Here is a 21,033-nt window from a genome sequence, read left to right as displayed (position 1 = left end):
TTTACTTTCATAATAGGCGGTTTTTGTACTATTAAGATCGTAATACTTAAATAATTCTTTAAAACCCTGGATGATACAAAATTAAATGTATCTTCACATGTCAGCAAATTTCAAAAAATCAATTTTATCTTCTTTAAATCAAACTTTGGACTCATCTAATTCCCCAGGTTAAAAGATGAATTTTTTTCTCAAAAAGATGAAAAATTTTTTCCTTCGTTGCCAAACTATAAAGAGCAAGTGATATTTACTTTGCTGGCTTCTGTGAACATTGATAGGATTTTACTTTATGCTTTAATCCTAGAAGAAAAAACAACTTTTAAGTATCTTTTAAAACTTACTTTAATAATGTTTTATGTGAGCCCCCATATAATGATTTGTTTTACCCAGATGGGAGAGGGAAGGGTTTTCCTAAATATTCTGAGTATCAACTTTTGAGGCACTTTCAAATCTTCTGTGATTATCATTTGAAATTGTACCTGGCTTGTCATGACAAAGTTGGTATATTGCATTTTTGAAATAGTTTTACTTTGTATGTATAGAAAGGAGTCAGTCTGTACTTTAAGCAAAACCAATTTATGAAACAAAAATCTGGTTTTACAAAATGTACTAACTGGATGGGGCTGTGGGATAATACTTTACTGCAGTCCAAGAGTTGATTCTGTCACTATTATGTGACTCTCAACTAGTCATTAGTCTTTGTTATAGCCTCAGTTTCCTCCCCTGCAAAATGTGGAATTGGAGAAAATGATCTCTAAATTCTGTTTGAGCCAAGTCTTGTGACTTTAAATAAGATTCCTTCTTGCTCAGAAATTTTCGAATTCTAGGAGTTTTTCTATAAATGACAAGTATATCGGTGCATTCAGAATATGATTCATATGACCAAAACAGCCTATATATGTATACAAGTTTATAGTGCGTGACACTTTTTTATAGGAAAGACTTGTATCTAATATTAAATTAAAACATTATTCTTTTCATTCCTAGAGATGCAGAAAAATAAGATGATCTTAATAAAATTTATTTATAAATGTATAATATTTAGTACAAAATGATGATAAAATTGAGCAATTTCAAACACTATTTTTATGTATAGAAATGCAAAACAATTTTTATTGCCATACTATGCTTACGCCATTTCAGTAAAAGTGCACATTTCAATGAAGTAATGAGGGTTTCTTTCATGGGATTGGATCTCTGTTTCATTTTGCATTGGGGCAGACTATCTTGAATAAAAATGTTTCCCCAAATCATTTCTGTTTCCTGTATAGAGCCTGGCTAAGCTGCAGGAACGGCTTCATTTGGACCAAAGCTTTGGGAGATCTGAACCAGACTTAAGGGACAGCTCCATGAGCTCTCATTTATCTCTCTCCAAACAGACCCTGGATGTCGGGTCACAGACAGGCATCTCTGGAGACGTAAGTGACTTTATGGAGAGGGAGGCTAGAATGCTGTCACTATTGGGGGACTTTATTCCAATGGGAATGGAGAACAGGAATACCAACTAGCTTCCATGGTTTGAAGCCCAGCCGTACCAACTCAGCATGTTATCCTCATGAGACAGGTTTAAAAAATCATAGCCCTTTTTTTTCTGACTGGGGCCAAGGTTATTCACATCCTTTCCATATGAATAGTTTTGTTCAGTCTTCCTCAGGCTATCATCAGGTATTCTATTGAAACTCTAGGAAACTCATAGTTTGAATTTATGCTGGGTCTTTTTTTGAAGTTTTACAATAATTTTGAAAACATCTAAGAAAAGCTAGATGTGATGGATATCTACCATAGAAAGAAGATGGGATTTTGACTAATGCAATGCAGTTCAGTGGAAAAGCCATAAGGTGAATTTCCTTGATTTTAAAATATAGTACAGTTTCCCTTCAAATTAAAGTGTGTGAGAGAGGGGGTGGGGGGACATCTTATATGAAATAGATTTTAAAACTATAAAGAAAATATTTTTTATGACCCTGGGCAAGTCACTTAACTCCCATTGCCAATCCTATACTGCTCTTCTGCCTTAGAACTAATACACAGTATTGATTCTAAGATGGAAGAGAACGATTTTTTAAGAAAGAAAGAAAGAAAGAAAGAAAGAAAGAAAGAAAGAAAGAAAGAAAGAAAGAAAGAAAGAAAGAAAGAAAGAAAGAAAGACAGAAAAAAGGGAGGGAGGGAGGAAGGAAGGAGTGAAAGAGAGATTGAAAGAGAGAAAGAAAGGAAGGAAGGAAGAAAGAAAATACATTTTTTGACTCATTATTCAGAAGAAGGTGGGCTTCATTTTTCTAAGTTTCCTTAGCTCCTTTTTGATTCTTAGTTGTTTTGGAATCTTTTTTCATATATTTCTAACTGATTTCATATTCTCTCACCTTTTATTAAAGCATAGTATGAAAGTAAAAGTCAAGTAGAGGTCTTGACCTTGGCTGACATTTGAAAAACTGGATGCTTAAACCTACTGGTTTTCATTTTGTGCAATTAAAAACTAATTGATGGAAATTTGGCTCTTAGAGTCAAAGAAATTAGTTCCAGTTCATGTCTTTTATTGGGCCCACACACCTGTCATAAAATTTTAGCCACCAGAAAGTATTTACCTAATATTTTTACCTTGAATGTAACATAAGGGAAAGATGCTTCTAAAAGAACTACAAAATTGAGTAGTCTCCAGAGTTTCATTTTTGTTACCAGTTGAGACAACCAGATATATGGACATTCCCTCTCCCTGCAAAATAGCTTTCCAATTCATATAGAATTTCCTTAAATATAAAATATATACTTGTAGTGTCCTGAAAATAGAGGTAATTTGCTTTTTTCACAAGAGTTAATTAAATTTTTGTTTCTTGTCTTTTTACTAGTTTGGGACAAGAAGCAGACCAAATATAGCAGAAAAAGTCAGGCTGAGTCTACGCTATGAAGAGGCCAAAAGAAGGTAATAATGGAGATTACTTGCTCACTTTGGGGTGGACAACGGGTTCAAAATACAGTTATACAGTTCTCTGCTAGAATTAATTTTTGCTCCTGTAGTGACATCTGCTGGCCATTCTCAAAACAAACTCTTCTTAAAGCATCCAATGATCCTTCTTTTAAATTTATTTTTGTTTTTAAGTATTCTTTTTCACCTGTAAGAGAATTGTAAGGAGGTGGAATAGAAGGTATAAAAAGTTTGTGGGTTTTTCCTTTTCTTTAAAGAAAAAAGAAATTGTTGGGAACCTATTAAATGATTCTCCTTGAAATAGAGATTGATAGTTTTTTTTAAATAAATGGATGAATGAATTAAAAAAAAGAAATAGAGACTGATTTCTCAGATATGGAAAAATTGGATAATATGGCATTGAATCGAAGCTTTGATATTTGTCCTTTTAAATTAGGAGAGTGGCCCAAATTTTGCCATCTGCTTTGCACCAAGGTTTGGGCTGTGTCTATCCTTGAGAAGTTCAAAGATGAAATACTTGTTAAGTCCAAAAAGTAACTAAGAAGATCTCCCTTAAGTGAAGGTCTGTTTATTTCTTCCATCTTTGGAGGCCCTGGAGTGTTTCTTTTACCTCTGTGATTGGCAGTTCAATGTGAATGGTGATCAAAGAACTCTTATTTAAGTATTCTTTGTCCAGTTTCTGCTCTTCCTTTTTGTCCTGCCTTGTGACTTTGCCCTTGTGTGGCAGAGGGAACCCCACTGTCAATCACTTTTTTTAAAAACACCTACTCTTTGCCAGGTACTATGCCAAGGCTATCCTTGTCCAGAAGATGGACTGTAGGATTATATTTACCAATTGTTTTCAGAGAGTAAGAGGCAAGTCCTTTTTTGCTAGTGTGATTTTTTTTTTTTTTTGAGGAAGAATTCCAATGATGCCTCTGGTTTAGATGTCTCCCTCATTCTGGAAGCCTCGAAAATGGCTTTGTTTTTAATCACATAGGAAAACACAGGTGGAGAAAGAGACTTAAAATGTAGTATAAGCAGAGAGCTATGGTAGAATTGTTTCTTCTAGAAGGAAGAAGGAAACTATTTTAATAGGAAGCTTCCACAAGGACATTAATATGAAAAATACCATGTTTGGCTATTGAAGAGTCTGATTGTTATTGAGGGTGGTGATGAATTTAAAATAGTGCACGTTGGTTTGAATGTGGTCTCCCCTTTTAGAACGGAAGCTTCTTGAGAACAGAGATTGGATTGGTTTCATTTGCTTCTTTTCATCCTCAGTGCTTAGTACAATATGTAGCTTACTGGTGTGTTTTAAGAGGATATATTAACAAAATAATAGCAATAATCTATTTCCTCTTAACATAAAGATTTGGGAGATGATAGGTCCTAAGAAAATAATAATTATGATGTCATTGGTCAGTCATTTTAGTCGTTCCCAATTCTTTATGACTCCATTTTGGGTTGCTTTTTGTCAAGGATATTAGAATCATTTGCTATTTTCTTTCCCAGCTCATTTTACAGATGGGGGAATTGAGGCAAACAGAGTTAAGTGACTTGTCCAAGGTAAGTGTCTGAGGCCAGATTTGAACTCTGGAGAAGGAATCTTCCTTATTCCAAGTGTAAGTGGATGAAAGAAGGCAAGAAGAAGGAAGGGAAAAGGAAGGTAGGGAAGCAGAGGAAGGGAAAGGAAGGTAGTCGAGGTAGTTGGTCCCAGCCCAGAGGGGGAAATTGACTCGAGCCTTTCAGAGCTTAATAATGATCAGGAAACAACTCAAGGGTATAGGATAGCTGGGTTTATTTAGTTTAGGAAAAGTTAGGTAAGGGAAAGGGCAAGGAGTTAGATCTCTGAGGGGACAAAGGCTCTCCTAAAAAAAAGCCAGTCCACCAGCCAAAAAAGGTGCCAAAACCCCACGCTTTCCCTTTCTCTTACACCTTCCTCAGTCACCTCCCACCAAAGAAGTGGGATATGTCTGAGGAAGTTAGGATAGAGGATCCTGGGAGGGGTAGTCTCCCAGGGTTAGTGCATTTCAAAATGCACACAAGCCTAGTGCTCTATGCACCTTGCCACCTACCTGCCCCAGTTATTATTATGCACTTGGGGAATGACCATATTGGTGTTCATTAGTGCCTAAAATAACAGAGTTGAATGTTGAACCTCTCACCCATTTTCCTGTTGTTAATTATCTTCATTCAACATTTATTCTGCAAGCCCTTGCTATGTACCTAGATACCTGTGCCATGTTATAGTTTTTTAAATTTATTTTTAAGTGGGGGGCACTGGGTGGCTCGGTGGATTAAGAGCCAGTCCCAGGGATGGGAGGTCCTAAGTTCAAGTCTGGCCTCAGACACTTCCCAGCTGTGTGACCCTGGACAAGTCACTTGACCCCCATTGCCTAGCCCTTACCACTCTTCTGCCTTTGAACTAATGCACAGTATTGATTCTAAGATGGAAGGTAAGGGTTTAAAAAAAATTATTTTAAGTGATATTGTTGTTGCTATCCTTTGTTTTTGTATCACCTTCCTTTCCAAATATATCCTTTCCCATCTCTCCATTCACTGACCTAGCCATCTCTTGGAACAATGAAAATAAAAAAAATTGGGGAAAGTGGGAGGAAATACAATCCGAAAAGCCAACCACCATATATGTGGAGTCTGACAATATGTGTAATATTCACCCCAGTAGTTCCCTCCTTCTGTAAAGAAGAGTGGCGGGTTGATTTTCTCTTTTCCTCTCCACTGTGGCTTCTAGCTCATTAGGATTTTTGTTCAATGTGGTGGTGGTGTTTTGTTTTAAATAATAGTGTCAGTTTTTTATTAAACTAGCCTATGGTCTAGCTTCTCAGTGGTTAGAGTTCTGGGATTAGAGTCAGGAAGACTTCTCTTCCCAAGTTCAAATCTGGTCTCAGCTGTGTGACCCTGGACAAATCGCTTCACCTTCTTTACCTCAGTTTCCTCATCTGTAAAATGAGCTGGAGAAGGAAATGGCAAATTACTTCAGTATCTTGGCTATGAAAACTCCTAATGGGATCAGAAAGAGTTAGACATGACCGAAACAACTAAATAACAACAGCAACAATATATTACCTTTGAACAGCCTTAGAATAGATGGTGGGTAATGGTCCCCTATCACATGCCAGCCACCACCCTGGCTGTCCCTGAAATCTGTTACTAAATACTAAAAAACTAAATGAATATTTAATACTTAATTTAATTTTAAAATTTAAAATTTAAATTTAATACTAAAATATTAAATGAATGCTTGTTAGCATTAGAGTGAATGATGAATTTTTTTAATTAAAAAAAATTTCTAAGCCCTTACTTTTCATCTTAAAGTCAATATTATGTGTTGGTTCCAAGGCAGAAGAGCAGTAAAGGCTAGACAGTGGGGGTAAAGTGACCTGGCCAGGGTCACACAGCTAGAAAGTGTTTTAAAGCCCAATTTAAATCCAGGACTTTGCTCCCAATCCACTGAGCCACCAAACTGCCACCTTGTTAGCATTTATTCTAACAATTCTAATTGCAGATATTTCTAGAAGGAGCCCAAGTGCATGTTTATTTGGTAAATCAGAGGGACTTTCATTTTAATTGAACAGAAAAAAAAAAAAACATTTCTCTTAATCCAGTTTTAACCAGAAAAATCTAACTCTGTTCTATTTACAGACACTTACCCCTCCACCCCCATTATTGAAGGTGATACTGAGATTGTAGTTAAGGATCTGTCATTGTAGAGCCTTAAACTCCTTCGATTGTTATATTCCTTGAGGGTAGGAAATGCCTCTCAGACTTCATTTTCTGCCCCCTATGATGCTTTAGACAAACTAGGGAATCAAATTAGATACCATCGGTAAAGTGCTTTGTAAACCTTAAAGTGCTGTATACCCTATTAGCCCAGATATAATATGACCCCGATTATAGTGCCATCCCAAGTATTTTGAAGGGTAATTCAGAAAGAGGAAAGAAACACCAATTAAATTTTCTCCTTTTAAATTGCAGCTTTCTCTTAATTATTTTCCTCTATCCTTCATCAAATAAATAAGGAGTAAATGTTCAGAAATGATAAATGCAAGAATCTTGGTGTAAGAGCTACCAAAACCAAAAACACTGGCATTAGATCTGTCACCACCGCAACACAACACACGTGGGAAAGACTATTTCCACGAGACTATGTGAAGTTGCAACAATTTAGCCTGGATCTATTTTCAGTGTTCTCTTCAAGACACTTCCAGTACATTTGAACAATGTCGCATTGTAACATGAATTCTCGATTCATTTACGATGTAGTGATTATAAAAAGGTGCGCTAAAATGCATGCCGAGGCACACAGTGCACAACTTATGGTTTCAAAGCTGGAAGTGCTCAAATATAGGGGGAATGTGACTTTCAAAGGTTATGTATTGGGGGGAAAAATGTTGCACTATATTTGGACTAATACGGTAGGCGCTAGCTGCTATTATTATAATGTTTGTTGATTGAGTGATTAGAAGAAGCACATTCATTTTTAAGTGTGTCGTTTTTTGTGCCCATAAAAAACTAGCAAATCTACACAGCCTGCTGTGCCAGCACAGGGACACAGCAAGGTATAAGATTGGAGTATTGTATGGCTCCAAGCTATACTACTTCAGTGTAGTGAAAGCAGCAGAGAGAGTTGTTTTGAATATAATTCAGAAATGTTATTCATTTCACTCAGTGAAATAAGTCATAGGAAAGGACCTCCCTAGCAAGAAATCTACGTTGGGGACCCGTGCGTGCCTGAGGCTATCACTTTATACTACCAAATCCCTTACAGAACTTTTCCTCACTAGAACTTTGGATGAAATTTGGATCCTTAATTCATTAAGCAGTGGCATGCCTACTATGTGCAAGGAAATATGTAAGATCTTTCTCTGATCAGCTCACTATTAAATAGAGCAGGAACCTCTATTGCCCTTCTTTCCAGGAATTCCAGGCTCTTTTGTTCATATTCTTTTATTCAGATTCTTTTACCTTCAAGCAGCATCCTCTAGAAAATACATCTGAAATCCTGTGGCTATAGCATGCTCGCCTTGTTAAAAAACATTTCCCTTTCTCCTCACCTTTAAAGAATTCTGTCCCCATTAGTTTCATTAATTACTTCATGGCACAATTTAGATACTGGCTTTCTCGTTTCGATGGCATTTCTCCAGTGTTTCTACTTTTAATTTTATTGTAGGGTTGAAAAAGGAAGATAAATCTCAAGGGCCTGTGCTTATGTTTAAAATGCTTTTTCCTACTGATTCCTGAATAAATAAAGGCGTGGGCTTTGTTTCCATCTAACCTGTTTTTTTTTTCTTTCAGCCTTTGTTTTATGTGCTTAATGAAGCTAATAATACCATGCTTATTTAGCATTTTAATGATTAATTTTCCAGTACGTTAAAACAATTGTTTATGGTTTTGGGGTGAAAACTGAAGAATAGTTGATGTTACATCTATCCTAAGTGCAGACAGTGGATAAAAATCACAAGGACCCTACACATGCAAATGCCACTTTGAGATGGCAAATATATTTATTGCTAGAACAAAAGACTTGCTATGATGGGATATACGATCATTTTGGACTTTGTTCCTGATTGGGTTTTTCTATCCTGCCCTGTTTAAAAAAAAAAAAGTAACTAAGTGGGCAAGAAGAGTGTTTTGCTCTCATAATTTTGCTTTTCTCCTGCTATGTGCTTTTCAGGTCTCTTACTCCTATCTTGTTTCTATGTTGTATAGGAACACCTATTGCTTATTCAGAGACCATGGTGTGCCCTCTCAGGATGTAGCATATCATGCCCCTTGAATCTTGAGCTTATCATCAAAATAGTAAAACTGCCTTCCCCCTCTTTTTTTCACTTGGATTTCATGATGAACAAACTCTCTTTCTTTCCTAGTATACCAGTTAGGGCTATATAATTTAGCTTTCTTAATCTGGGGCAAGACTAACCCAATATTTGAAGCTGATGAAAATGTGAAACTAGAGAAGGGGCCCTCTGATAATGAGAGGGTGCTCTTTTCACCCTGTTTTTCATTCTCTTGACTTCCTGTGGTGTCCACTGCCCTTTCTTATTCTTTTGGGTTTTTCGAAAACATCTCATTTTAAAAAACAAGGCAACAAAATTTAGTCACGGTAAGGTATAAATGATTGCCAAAGGCAGGATTAATTTCCAGGAAGCAGGAGTCCTCAGGGTGAATCACATTTTGTGCCCTTTACCCTAAAATATTTATGCAGGGGAAGCCAGTTTATAATTATTAAGCAAAAGGAAAGAGGCTGCCAGAAATTATAGTGTGAAGAGAATGCCCATAGGAAGGAAATGTCCAGGTCCTAATTTGGAAGGTGGGAGAATGATGAGAGAATTGATAGTACATAATGGATATTTACTCAAGCGGGTTTTTTGGGGGTATGGGGGACATCACTGGCAAAACCATAGCAATTCATGGTACCTCTTTCCCCTTCCCAGCAGCCTCACTAGACCTGAATCACTCCCCTGCTCACCCTATTTACTGTAGCTTAAGGAATCTTAAATGGGGTACATTACATTGCCATGGAACCCACTTGAAATTCCTTAAGCTACACTAATTAAATCAGTTTGATCAGCTTTTTTAAGCATCCACTATTTCCTGACACTGGAGAGTGTGAAGACTTTAAAAAATTGTGAAAAACAGGTCCTGCCCTCAAGGTGCTTATATTTTTACTTACCTGTTCCTGAGCTTAGAATGATGGATAGGTGATGAGTAGGAGATCCTAGAGTCTAAGATGATGCCATCATCAAAAGTATTTGCGTTTTACTAGAAATTACAGCAAAAGAGTATTAGATTAGTTATTAGAAGATTAGAGTTTAGATCCTCCCACTACTACTTTTAGGCAAATTATTTAATGTCTCTGGGCCTCAATTTCTTCATCTGAAAAATGAGGAGTATTCTCAGGGTAGGGTTTATTAGAAGATCTGTAGAAGACAATTAGACGGCTTAGTGGATAGAGAGCCAGGTTTAGAGACAGGAACCTGGGATTAAATCCGACCTCAGACACTTCCTACCTATGTGACACTGGGCAAACCACTTAACCTCAATTGCCTAGATACTTAGTATGGATTTTAAGACAGAAGATAAGGGTTTAAGGGGAAAAAAAAATCCATGTTCCTTTCTAACTTTGTATCTGTAGTTCTGTGAATTAAATTCTTCAAATTAAATTTCTTAAATTAAAATTCTAAATTTTATTTCTAAATTTTAAATTCTAATTTTCTAAAAATTCTAAAATCTAAATAAAAATTTCTAAATAATTCTAAAAAATTAAATTGGAATTTGAGACATCTGCAGTCAATGGACACTAGAAACAGTTAGGAGCCTTCCAAACATCACTCAGGTTGGAGTATTTGGACTACCAGATGACTCTACCAACTCACCCTGCTCTGCTGCCCCTATAGCTTGGCTCTTTTTATAAGCCTTTTCTTTATTGTACTTTTCATTCTTTTGTAAGATGTTGAGAAAATGAATCACTCAGATGAATGATTTATCAAGGATGCAGAAAGCATTGAAATCACAGAAGGACCACGTGTTAAGGATTGTACTTTAGCATGGCCTCAGACCAGATAAAAATCCCTTTCCAATTATTTAAATTATTGACATTTTAGTCAACATCTAAGCTCTCCTGTGTTGTTCCTTTCCTAGAAGTTGTAAAATATGCTCATTTCCTTTGATTTTTTTTTCTCCTTAGCATGGCCAATTTAAAAATTGAGCTGTCCAAGTTAGGCAATGAGCCTTGGCCTGGGGAATTGGATGTTGAGAAAGAGAAACTGATGCTGATTAATGAAAAAGAAGAATTTTTGAAAGAGCTTCAGTTTGTTACACCGCGAAAACGTACTCAGGGTGAGTTGGAATACCTGGAAGGCCAAAGGAAGATTCTAGAGGAAGAGCTGCTGACCGTGAAAAACACACCCAGTCGAGCCCTTGCCGAGAGGTAGGTTTCATCACTGTGGTCACATCAAATATTTCCTACTCTGGTTTAACCTTTGTACATTTTGTAGAATTGGAATTAGACGTGGATGAGCTATTTTTCTCTTGGAAATATTCTGTGGGATGACTTAATTGAAATAGCACAAAGGGACCTTCCATATAGCCATCCAACATACATAACTGATGTGTGCTTAGCCACTGGGTTTGTTAGACTCATGAAAATACCAATGACAGATGTTAAATAATGCAGGATTGTTGACCTGCCATCAAGAATGCAGAACATCATTTATTGTCTTTGATAACAATAGCTGTAAAGCATAGCCCCCTGATAACGAAGATTCTCTGGGATATTACAGCATCTGAAATTTCCTTTTCTCAGTTTTGTGACCCGCAAGAATGCAGAGTTTTATTGCCTTTGGTTTTGCAGAGAAAATACCACCTTCCCTAACCGCCTTTGATATTTCTACAGGTCACAGAATGCTCAACTGGCTTTTGTTTGTCCGTTGAAACCCACCTCAGAAGCAGGTGCAAATGTGAAGGGGAAAACATGAAGCAATTTTGTTTGACTTTGTTTTGGTAGGAAGATGTAAATTGATCATTTAACCTAAAGAGGCCCATTTCTGTAAACCAGTCATTTAGGATGTATAGAAATAGAGCCTTTCAGATTAGGTTGTAATTAACTCCTCCAGTTAGGCTTTGGAAGTCTAGTCTCTGCTGATTAATACAGGCAGACAAGTGTTTCTGCACAGGCTTGGTCTTCCTTCAAGAAGCTGAGCTACTGTGGTGCTAAGGGCTAGAGAAACACTGAGGTCACCCTTAGGGGAGCAAACAGAACCTCTTCCTAATAGATATTGCTACCTTTGCTGGGTCTCTGGTCAGGGAATTCACATTATTTTTTATTCCCTATGACTTGTACGACTTGTAAAATCCCCACAACCATTGGCTAAAATATGCTTGGAGTTTTTTATTCCTCATTTATTTTGTGCCTTTTTTGGGGTGCCCACTAGTGGTCAAATCTATGACGAAGGCTGTGTTGTCATGGACCTAAAGTAGGGCCCAAGAGGTCAGTCACAAACCACATTTGCTTAGTAGTAGGTGTGCTCTTCGAGGGAGGAATGAACATGTGTCAATTGACCAACCAGCATTTATTAAGCATCTATTATATATGTGTTTCTGTGGTCTGCAAGGTCAAAACTATTTAATGATAATACTGAAGTTTTATTTCTACTGAGCAAAATAGTCATAGATATAATCCACATAAGCAAAAACTTTTTGCAGGGAATGGGATCCCCAAAAACTTTTTAAGAGTAAGACCAAGAAATTTGAGAACCTCTGCTCTATGGAGAATATATGTGGAGACTATAAAGAAACCCATCAAATGAGGTATGGTGGATTAGTTATGATCTCTCCCAGTGGAAGAAGTTTGTATGCCAGTGAAATCACAGATCCACCATGGTCCTGAAGTTATTTTCTCAAAAAATAGTGGAGAGAGAGAAAAGCAAAGCAAACCACTACAGAGAGCTTAGTTGGAGATCTAGCTAAGCCAAATCACCCTGGAGACATTTCTGATGAAACTGAAAGAATGACCGCCACAGAACAGAGATGCTGTTCTACCTTTAGTGCTCTCTTCGTTTTGGCAATGACAATAGAACTACCATGTTTACTTTCTGCCATTTTAATACCCAACATACTCTGCAAATAAGGATTAAGAGTAAAAAAATGATGACACTAGACCTGACACAGACATCTTTGTTACAGTTGATATAATTTCAGAGTCACTCAGGAATCCTCTTTCAAGACATCTTAAAAGAGATCACATATAGATCTTCTCTCACCTCTTGTTTTATTCTTCATTTAATTCATGGCTCCTCTTCATGACCTCACTTGGGATTTTCTTGGCAAAGATACTGGAGTGGTTTGCCATTTCCTTCTCCAACTCATTTTTACAAATGAAAGACAGTAAGGCAAAGAGAGTTAAGTGACTTGTCATGGGTCACACAGCTAGTAAGCATCTGAGGCCAGATTTGAACTTGGGAAAATGAGTCTTTCTTGACTTCAGGACCTTTACTCTATCCCTTGTGCCACCTAGCTGCCTCTCTGATGAGATCACAGATGCCTCTAAATAAGAGTCACAGAAATCACAGAACTTCAGATTTGAAAGGTAGTTAGGATGGCATTAATTATATCCCACACTAGAAACTTATCATGTGGGGTCATCTAGGTGGCTCAGAGGATAGGCGGCCAGGCCTGGAAATGGGAAATCCTATGTTTAAATGTAACCTCAGATACTTCATACCTGTGCTACTCTGGCCAAGACTCTTTTTTTTTTTCAGTATTCTTTTTTCCCCAGTTTATTTAATTAATTTGGAATGTTTTTCCATTGTTACATGATTCATGTTCTTTCCCTCCCCTCCAACCTCCCTTCCGTGACCAATGAGCAATTCCACTGGGTTTTACATGTGTCAGTGATCAAGACCTATTTCCATATTATTGATATTTGCACTAGGGTGATCGTTTAGAGTCTACATCCCCAATCATATCCCCATTGAATCATGTGATCAAGCAATTGTTTTTTTTTTTTTCTGTGTTTCTACTCCCACAGTTCTTCCTCTGGATGTGGATAGCGTTCTTCCTGGATCACTGCATTGCTGCTAGTAGAGAAGTCCATTACATCAATTGTGTCTGGCAGGACTCTTAACCCCAGTTGCCCAGCTCTTACTGCTTGTCTGTTTTGGAACCAATACACAGTATTGATTCTAAGACAGAAGATAAGGCTATTTAAAAAAAAATATATATATATATATATATAATGTGGGCAGGCACTGAGCTAAGCACTGGTACAAAGAAAAACAAAAATCCTTACCCTTGGGGCAGCTAGGTAGCTCAGTGGATTGAGAGCCAGGCCTAGAGATGGGAGGTCCTAGGTTCAAATCTGGCCTCAGACACGTCCCAGCTGTGTGACCCTGGGCAAGTCACTTGACCCCCATTGCCTGCCCTTACCACTCTTCCACCAAAGAACTAATACACAGAAGTTAAGGGTTTAAAAAAAATTAAAAAAAAAAATCCTTACCCTTGAGAAACTTATAATCGAATCATCTTTATAATATAATGATGAGGGGAAAACCACTAACCCATTCTTCTTGGGATAGCTCCTTTTGTTAGGAGAATTTTTTCCTTACCTTGAGCCTAAATTAGCCTCTTTGCCTCTTGTATTCACTGTTTTTAGTTCTCTAGGGCCATACAGAAAAAAAAATCCTTGTGACAAACCCTTCAGATGCTTAAAGACAGACCTCATCACCCTAAGTCATCTTTTCTCAATATAAACATCCCCAACTGCTCCTTGTATGTTATGGTCTCTCTCTCTGACCATCCTGTTTGCCATCTTCTAGATCCAGTCCACTATGTATCACCCAGAACTGAGTGGTTGCTCCAGAGCAGAATCCAGCAAGACGGATTTTTGTTTGATAGCTTGTCTGTCACTTGCCTTTTGGGCACCCTGCTTCTCTTTGTCCCACCTAGGACTGTCTTGGCTGTTGTGTCAGACTGTTGACTCATTAAAAGCCTCAGAATTCTTCTTTAAAAAATAGGAACTATTATTTAACCATGTTTCCTTCATCTTGTACTTGTGAAATTGATTCTTTGATCCAAGACATAGGATTTTATTCCTTTAAAATTTCAAATTATTATATCCTTTCTATTGTTCTAGTCTGTAGATATCTTTATATATTCAAGTTCTGTCAGCTGACATCTGGACCTTCTCTCCCTCCCTCCCTCCCTCCTAACTCTCTGTCCTCAAACCTTATAACCATGCCAAGAATGGCCTAAACCAAAAGGTTGATAAAAACGTTAAACATCTTGAGGTCAAGAAACAGATCCCTCAGGGGTACTCCAAGATAGACTCCCTCCAAATGTACATCCACCCATTAATAACCTTTGTGTCTCTTAATTGTTGTTGTCTCATTTTAAAAAAATGTAATCCAGCAAATATTTATCACCTACCTGCCTTATCTGTGTTACTTTAGATATAGAGATTGAAGTGGAAAGAATCTCTGCCCTCCAAGGGCTGAAACCTAGTGGGGAGAAGATAAAACATGTACATAGATGAGTCTGATGAAAGGGAAGAATGTGATAAGTACCTCAGAGAAAATCCAAAGTGCTTTGAAATAACCCTGGTAGTGTCCTAAAAATCTAACTAAAAACTATCCTGATTTTATGTAATGATAATAGGAGGGTTGTATTTTTGTGTTCTGTTTGACATCATGGAAACTTGAGACCCTTGATAAAGACTATTAACTTCATATTAACTAAATAACTTCATAAGCAGCTAGATGACCTATGCAGCTTTGTGACCCTGGGCTAGTCACTTAATCCCCATTGCCTAGTCCTTCCAACTCTTCTGCCTTGGAACCAATACATAGTATAAATTCCAAGATGGAAGGTAAGGGTTTAAAAAAAAAAAAAGAGTAAGAAAGACTCCTTGGTGAGTGCAAATCTTACATCAGATACTCACTAGCTGTGTGACCAAGGGCAAGTCATTTCATCCTGTTTGCCTCAGTTTCCTCATCTGTAAAATAAGCTGGAAAAGAAAATGACAAACCAGTCCTATATCTTTGCCAAGAAAACCCCAAATAGGGTCACAAAGAGTTGGATGTGACTGAGAAAAACTGAACAACAACAATATAACATGTTTAATATGCTGCCAAAATTTACGTCAGCAGCCCTCCTTATGACCTGAGACTTCCCTGGGTCTTGGCTATATCTACAAACAACCTCCAGAAGGGAGAATGCAGTATATTTAGGGTGGGAACCCCCTGACAGAAGTGATCCCTGTTGACAGGATAGATATAGCATTATGTTGTGCTTTTAATCAGACCTATAATTCAGCTTAATTGGAAGTGAATTTTAGTTTTAATTACTTGGACTCTTGACTTTTTGTTTTGCATTCATGTTATAGTTTAAATTTCTTTTTAATTAGAGAAATATTGATTGTGGATTTCCCCCTTGTAGGGTGGGCAGTGCTCTGAAAATAAAGAGTAATAAAATGACTATTTAGTAAAATGTAACTAGATTTTGTGCAGCACTGCCTCTTAATAAAATTGTGGTATCTATAGATTTTAAATCTTCTGCAGTCTCTCCTTGGAGGATGTTAATCATTAAGACTAATATAGACTTGTGTCTTTTATTGTGTATTGAATGACTTTCCAAAGTGACCTCCTTTTTCTGAGATAGTCACCCTAGCATCCTGATAAGGAATTCCCAAATCTTTGTACCTAAGTCACCACTGTCAGAAATATATATATATATATATATATATTTTCCATTCTCCCCTTTCTTTCATTATGGTTTATTTTTGTCTTAGTTTATGTATGTATTTCTGTTTTGCCTCTTTTAAGTGTTAAAATGTAGCACCTTGGAAAGCAGCTTGCTCCTTCACTCTAGTCAAGAGCAGTTGGTAGCAGGAACGAGGCTTATTGAAGATAATTTTCTGCATAAAGCAAAATATCAGTATAGGACAAATATGTACCCCCCACTTCCCAGTGATTTTTCCTCTAGTATCTGTACAACTAGCAAAGAACCTATTTGCTGTGTCCCCTAAATCTTCCTCTGATTAGACTGCAGGATTTTTCTTTTTCTCATTATAACATCTGTCATCTAATGAGTTAAAGGCAGCTAGGTGACACAGTGGATAAAGCATCTGGCCTGAAATTAAGAAGATTCATCTTTATGAGTTTAAATCTGGCCTTAAACACTTCCTAGCTGTGTGACTGGACAAGTCACTTAACCCTGTGTGCCTCAGTTTCCTCAAACGAGCTAAAGAAGAAAATAGTAAACCACTCCAGTATCTTGGCTGAGAAAAACCCAATTGAAGTCAAGAAAAGTTGGAAACAATTGAAAAATGACTAAACAAAAACATCAAAATGAAACAAAATACTTATGAATTTACAGATACTGTATTGGATTATATAATTCTGAATTTCCAGGGTTCTCCACACAGCCTTATAATTTTTGCTTTGCTTATTACCTTATACCAAAGACCGAGCTCACCATCTTACGGATGAGCATATGGGGGAAATTTTTTGGACTTCGAATTGTGATTTCCTTGTCAAAGGGAAACTCCTGATTCCTGGTCAATCCCATACCAATGCAGACCAACACTTATTCTGTTCTGCAGATGATAAAATTTTAGAGAGTAGCCTGGAGCACTGAGAAATGAAGTGCTTTGCTGGAGTCACAGAGCCTTCCTGAATCTGCTCTTAGTCTGTACTACATGGCTTTTTCTTTTTTCTTATTTAGGAAATAAGGAAGAATAATGGAACAATTGCATTTTAGAAGATTATTAGGTATAAAGAAGGGCAAATAGTTGGCTTGATGGATAGAGCACTGGGCTTGGAATCAGGAAGACTCCTCTTCCAGAGTTCAAATCTGGCTTCAGGCACTTCCTAGCTATGTGACCCTGGGCAAGTCACTTAAACTTCTTTACATCAGTTTCCTCCTCTTTCACATGAGCTGGAGAAGGAAAGGGTAAACCAATCCAGCATCTTTGCCAAGAAGATCTCAAATAGGGTCACAAAAAGTGGGATACGATTGAAACGACTGAACAATAAGGTGAAAAGAATCATTAATGGGGAAATGATGGACAGTTTAGGACAATGGCATTTACATTTCTGCCACAGATAGTATTGCTGAAAATCAATATGCTGGTTTCCCATAGCATCCACAGTATTGGATCTATCATATACCATTGTAAAATTTAGGTTATTTTCCACAAATGAATATGTTGCAACCATTTTGGTATTTCTCAAACTCAACTATGCTTATTTCTTCTTAAAGAAGTCATAAAGAGAAAGTTGCTGCTTTTCTTTTTTTTTTGTCTTCACCTTTAAAACCACTTTAATGGGTGGTTTCTGAGAGAACAGAAGTATTATTTAACAAGTGATGATATTCTTACTGTTAAAGTAAAAAGATCCGGCGAGTGGATGTTTGGAGTATCTATTATGTGGATATTCACCGTAATAGATAATGAAGGGAAGGAAGGTGGTGAAGGGGATGATGAAGAAAGAAATACACTTATAGGCTTTACTTTCAAGGAGTTTCCAGCTTTGATGAAGGAGGCCAAAGAGGAACATCAGAAAAGTTAAATAATGGTGTTAAATGACAATTCAAGCCCATGGTAGGAAAAAAAAATTGTCACAGGGCACCACATAATTAATTGCCAAGTGAATTTTTCCGGCAGCAATTGTAAAAGAAGTCCAGAAATGGAAGAGCCCTCTGGGCTGGGATGCTCAGAGAACACTTAAGATGACTGAAAAGCCAGAGATTCCAGCTTGCCTCAATTTTTAAAAATAATGTCTTCGCTTCTTAATGCAAAGTTAAATTCTCTGTGTGGCCTTGATAGTCTTTTTATGAGAAGTTCTGTTTTAAAAATTCATTAAAAAATGTTTCTCTTACAAAAGACATGGATTTTGCCAGCTACTTGGCTTTTTCCAGACCTTTAAATACCTTTATTTTTAAGTAACCTATTTTATGTTGACTTTTTTCCTCCTCATTGGTTTTTTGTTTATATTTGTGTGTTTAAAAAAACACCCAACACCTGCCTGTACTACTTTTGAAAACACATCTTTGAAAACTGTGAAGCAAAAATTTAACACCTTTTGAAGCATTAAAGAAAAATGCCAAGAATTACTTTTGATTTTAAAAAATAGTGATTGTGGTGTTGACACTTCCAAAGGGAGATGCTTATAAATAAAATATGGGCTTGTTGCTCTAGTACCTAAAACATACATAATATTTCAAAGACTTTAGAAAGAAGAGAATTTTTTTCTTCTCCAAAGAAAATGAGCTGATTTTTGTATTTATTACTTATCACTATGTTAGGTCATTGTAAGGAAGCCTTACGTATGATCCCAAATAAATATCCAAATAAATATTTCTCCGATGGAATCAGGAAAATAGATTTCAAGTTTTCATAACTCTTGCTGCTAACATTAGGAATCTAGATACTTGATATGCTTCTATTCTAGTTCAATAAAATAATCGTGCTTTTTTTTTTTTTTAAAACTCACTAACTCTTTTGCTGTCAAAATGTTTTGTGATGAGTGCAAGGGACATACCATGTGTAGGAATGACCTAACAGGCCCTTTTATGCCTTCTTGCCTAAACCAACAAACTGAAAGTCACTGTATGTCATGATTTATGGTGGTGCTATTAAGAATAATCAGTGTTTTTGTTCTTGATTGAAAATTCTAACCTGAGAAATTTTTTCATCAACCACTAGGACTTTAGAGGTGAAGTTCTATTTCCTTAATAAATACAATAAATTGGCAGCCTATTTATAACATTTTATTATTACTGTTTAACACTTTTATAATAGGAATTCCAGAAACTGACTATAGAATTTATACAGAATATGTATCCACATAGCTTTAAGGCTTTCCCCCTGTTCTTATTCTCCTCCCATCCCTGATGGTTTGAAACAGTTTGATAATTAGTGTATTTAAAAATGATCATTTGGGTTTGGTTTTGCTTTTAAAAATCCAAATTATTTGGTTCCAGGTGGCTTTTGCCATGCCTAGTTTGGATGTACTTAATTCTTCGTAAGTTGTTTGTTTCTTTTATTTCCCCCATCTTAGATCTTTTGTTTCCACTAACTTCATTCTCTTAGAAATTATTGGATGTTGCTTCTGTGGAAAATACCATGCTAGATAAATACGTTGGGGAGACAGAACAAAAAAGAAGATAGCCTGGTCTCTGGCCCATATGAGCTTATAATCTCGGCTTTGGAGACCATTTTTTTGTGTAATCAGAAACTTTTCTTTACCTCATTTTTTTTGTTAACCTACCTGGCCTCATTCATTTACTGAAACAGTTTAAAATAATTACCCTTTATTGTGTTTTTTCTAGGCTAAAATTGGAAGAGAAAAAAAAGGCACTGATACAAAGACTTGAAGAAACTACAAAATTAACTACTTATTTGCATTCACAGATTAAAAGGTGGGCCTGCATTTCATATTCTTCTGTGTCAGTTCTGTAAAGTTCTCGACTCATTTTATCAGTTGGGGGTGGAGGACAGAGTAGGCTCCATTTCAAGCAAATTTGAATTTATCTTTTGTTCTCTTCCACTTCATTTTGAACTTCCTGGAAGTTGAAAATGTCACATCATTCTGATATGCTAACAAATGAGATGTTTACATTAAAATATGAATGACTTCCTGTTGCATAGGTGTATTTTATAAAGAGTTCACAATCATGGGTGAATGTGTTCTGAATCTGTAGCTCTATCAAGCAGTAGTTTATGAATATAAACATATTTTATGCTTGCAAACTTTTTACTATATTAATTCATTCTTTAATACTTAGAAAAAGACTTTTTCCACTTAAAAGCAATCACATTAAAAAAACAACACAAGCAGCATATTTCCTCCCGTTTAATTGTTTAAGACAGGCACAGCACAACCTTTGTTCAAATTCTTTCTACAGTCATGTTTTTCTTAAAATAAAAAAGCTTCTCCATGCTATTCTTGGAAACAAAATAACCAAAGTTGATACTTTGTATTTTAATGTATTTTTCCCTTTCTCACACTTTTTAATAAACCTGTCTGCCTTGAAACTGATGTTAGTTTCAAGGCAGAAAAGTGGTAAGGGCTAGACAATTGGGGTTAAGTGACTTGCCTAGGGTCACACAGATATCTGAGATCAGATTCGAATCTGAGTCCTCCTGATTCCGGGCCTGACTGTTTATCCACAGAACCACCAAGCTACCCCTACTTTAATTTATTATAAAATTGCATAACCACTTAAGAGGTAACCATACCAGCAAATATTTAATAGATATTGGATCTTGGATTTTTTTTAACATTTAGAGAAAAACATAATCTTTAATTTTAAAAAACTCTTCCTTTCTGTCTTTGAATCAATACTGTGTATTGGTTCCAAGGGAGAAAAGTCATGGGGGCTAGGCAGTGGGGTTAAGTGACATGGGGCACACAGCTAGGAAGTGTCTGAGGCCAGGTTTGAACCCAGGACCTCCTATGTCCAGGCTCTTTGTCTGCTAAGACATCAAGCTGCCCCCTAGACTTAATCCTGTTTTTAATTTTAATAACAAATTTCCACCCAAGTTTTCCTAAGTTATATGATCCATATTGCCTCCCTCCCCGACCCTCCCTCTTCCCAGAGCTGACAAGCCATTC

General features: G+C 36.7%; 1 protein-coding gene across 1 annotated transcript in view; it reads left to right on the top strand.

The window, feature by feature from the left end:
* The window catches only part of WWC2 (WW and C2 domain containing 2), a 241,937-nt gene that overhangs the window by 156,869 nt on the left and 64,035 nt on the right, over nucleotides 1-21,033 (top strand). The window contains exons 7-10 of the mRNA XM_044680083.1: nucleotides 1,269-1,415; nucleotides 2,841-2,914; nucleotides 10,608-10,850; nucleotides 19,748-19,837. Of these exons, the coding sequence (XP_044536018.1) occupies nucleotides 1,269-1,415; nucleotides 2,841-2,914; nucleotides 10,608-10,850; nucleotides 19,748-19,837 (554 nt within the window). The remainder of the gene's footprint in view (nucleotides 1-1,268; nucleotides 1,416-2,840; nucleotides 2,915-10,607; nucleotides 10,851-19,747; nucleotides 19,838-21,033) is intronic.

The sequence above is a fragment of the Gracilinanus agilis genome, chromosome 6, assembly GCF_016433145.1.
Source record: "Gracilinanus agilis isolate LMUSP501 chromosome 6, AgileGrace, whole genome shotgun sequence".
NCBI classification, from domain to species: domain Eukaryota; kingdom Metazoa; phylum Chordata; class Mammalia; order Didelphimorphia; family Didelphidae; genus Gracilinanus; species Gracilinanus agilis.
Note: the sequence above shows the minus strand (reverse complement) of the source record. Positions and strands in the feature narration are given on the sequence as shown.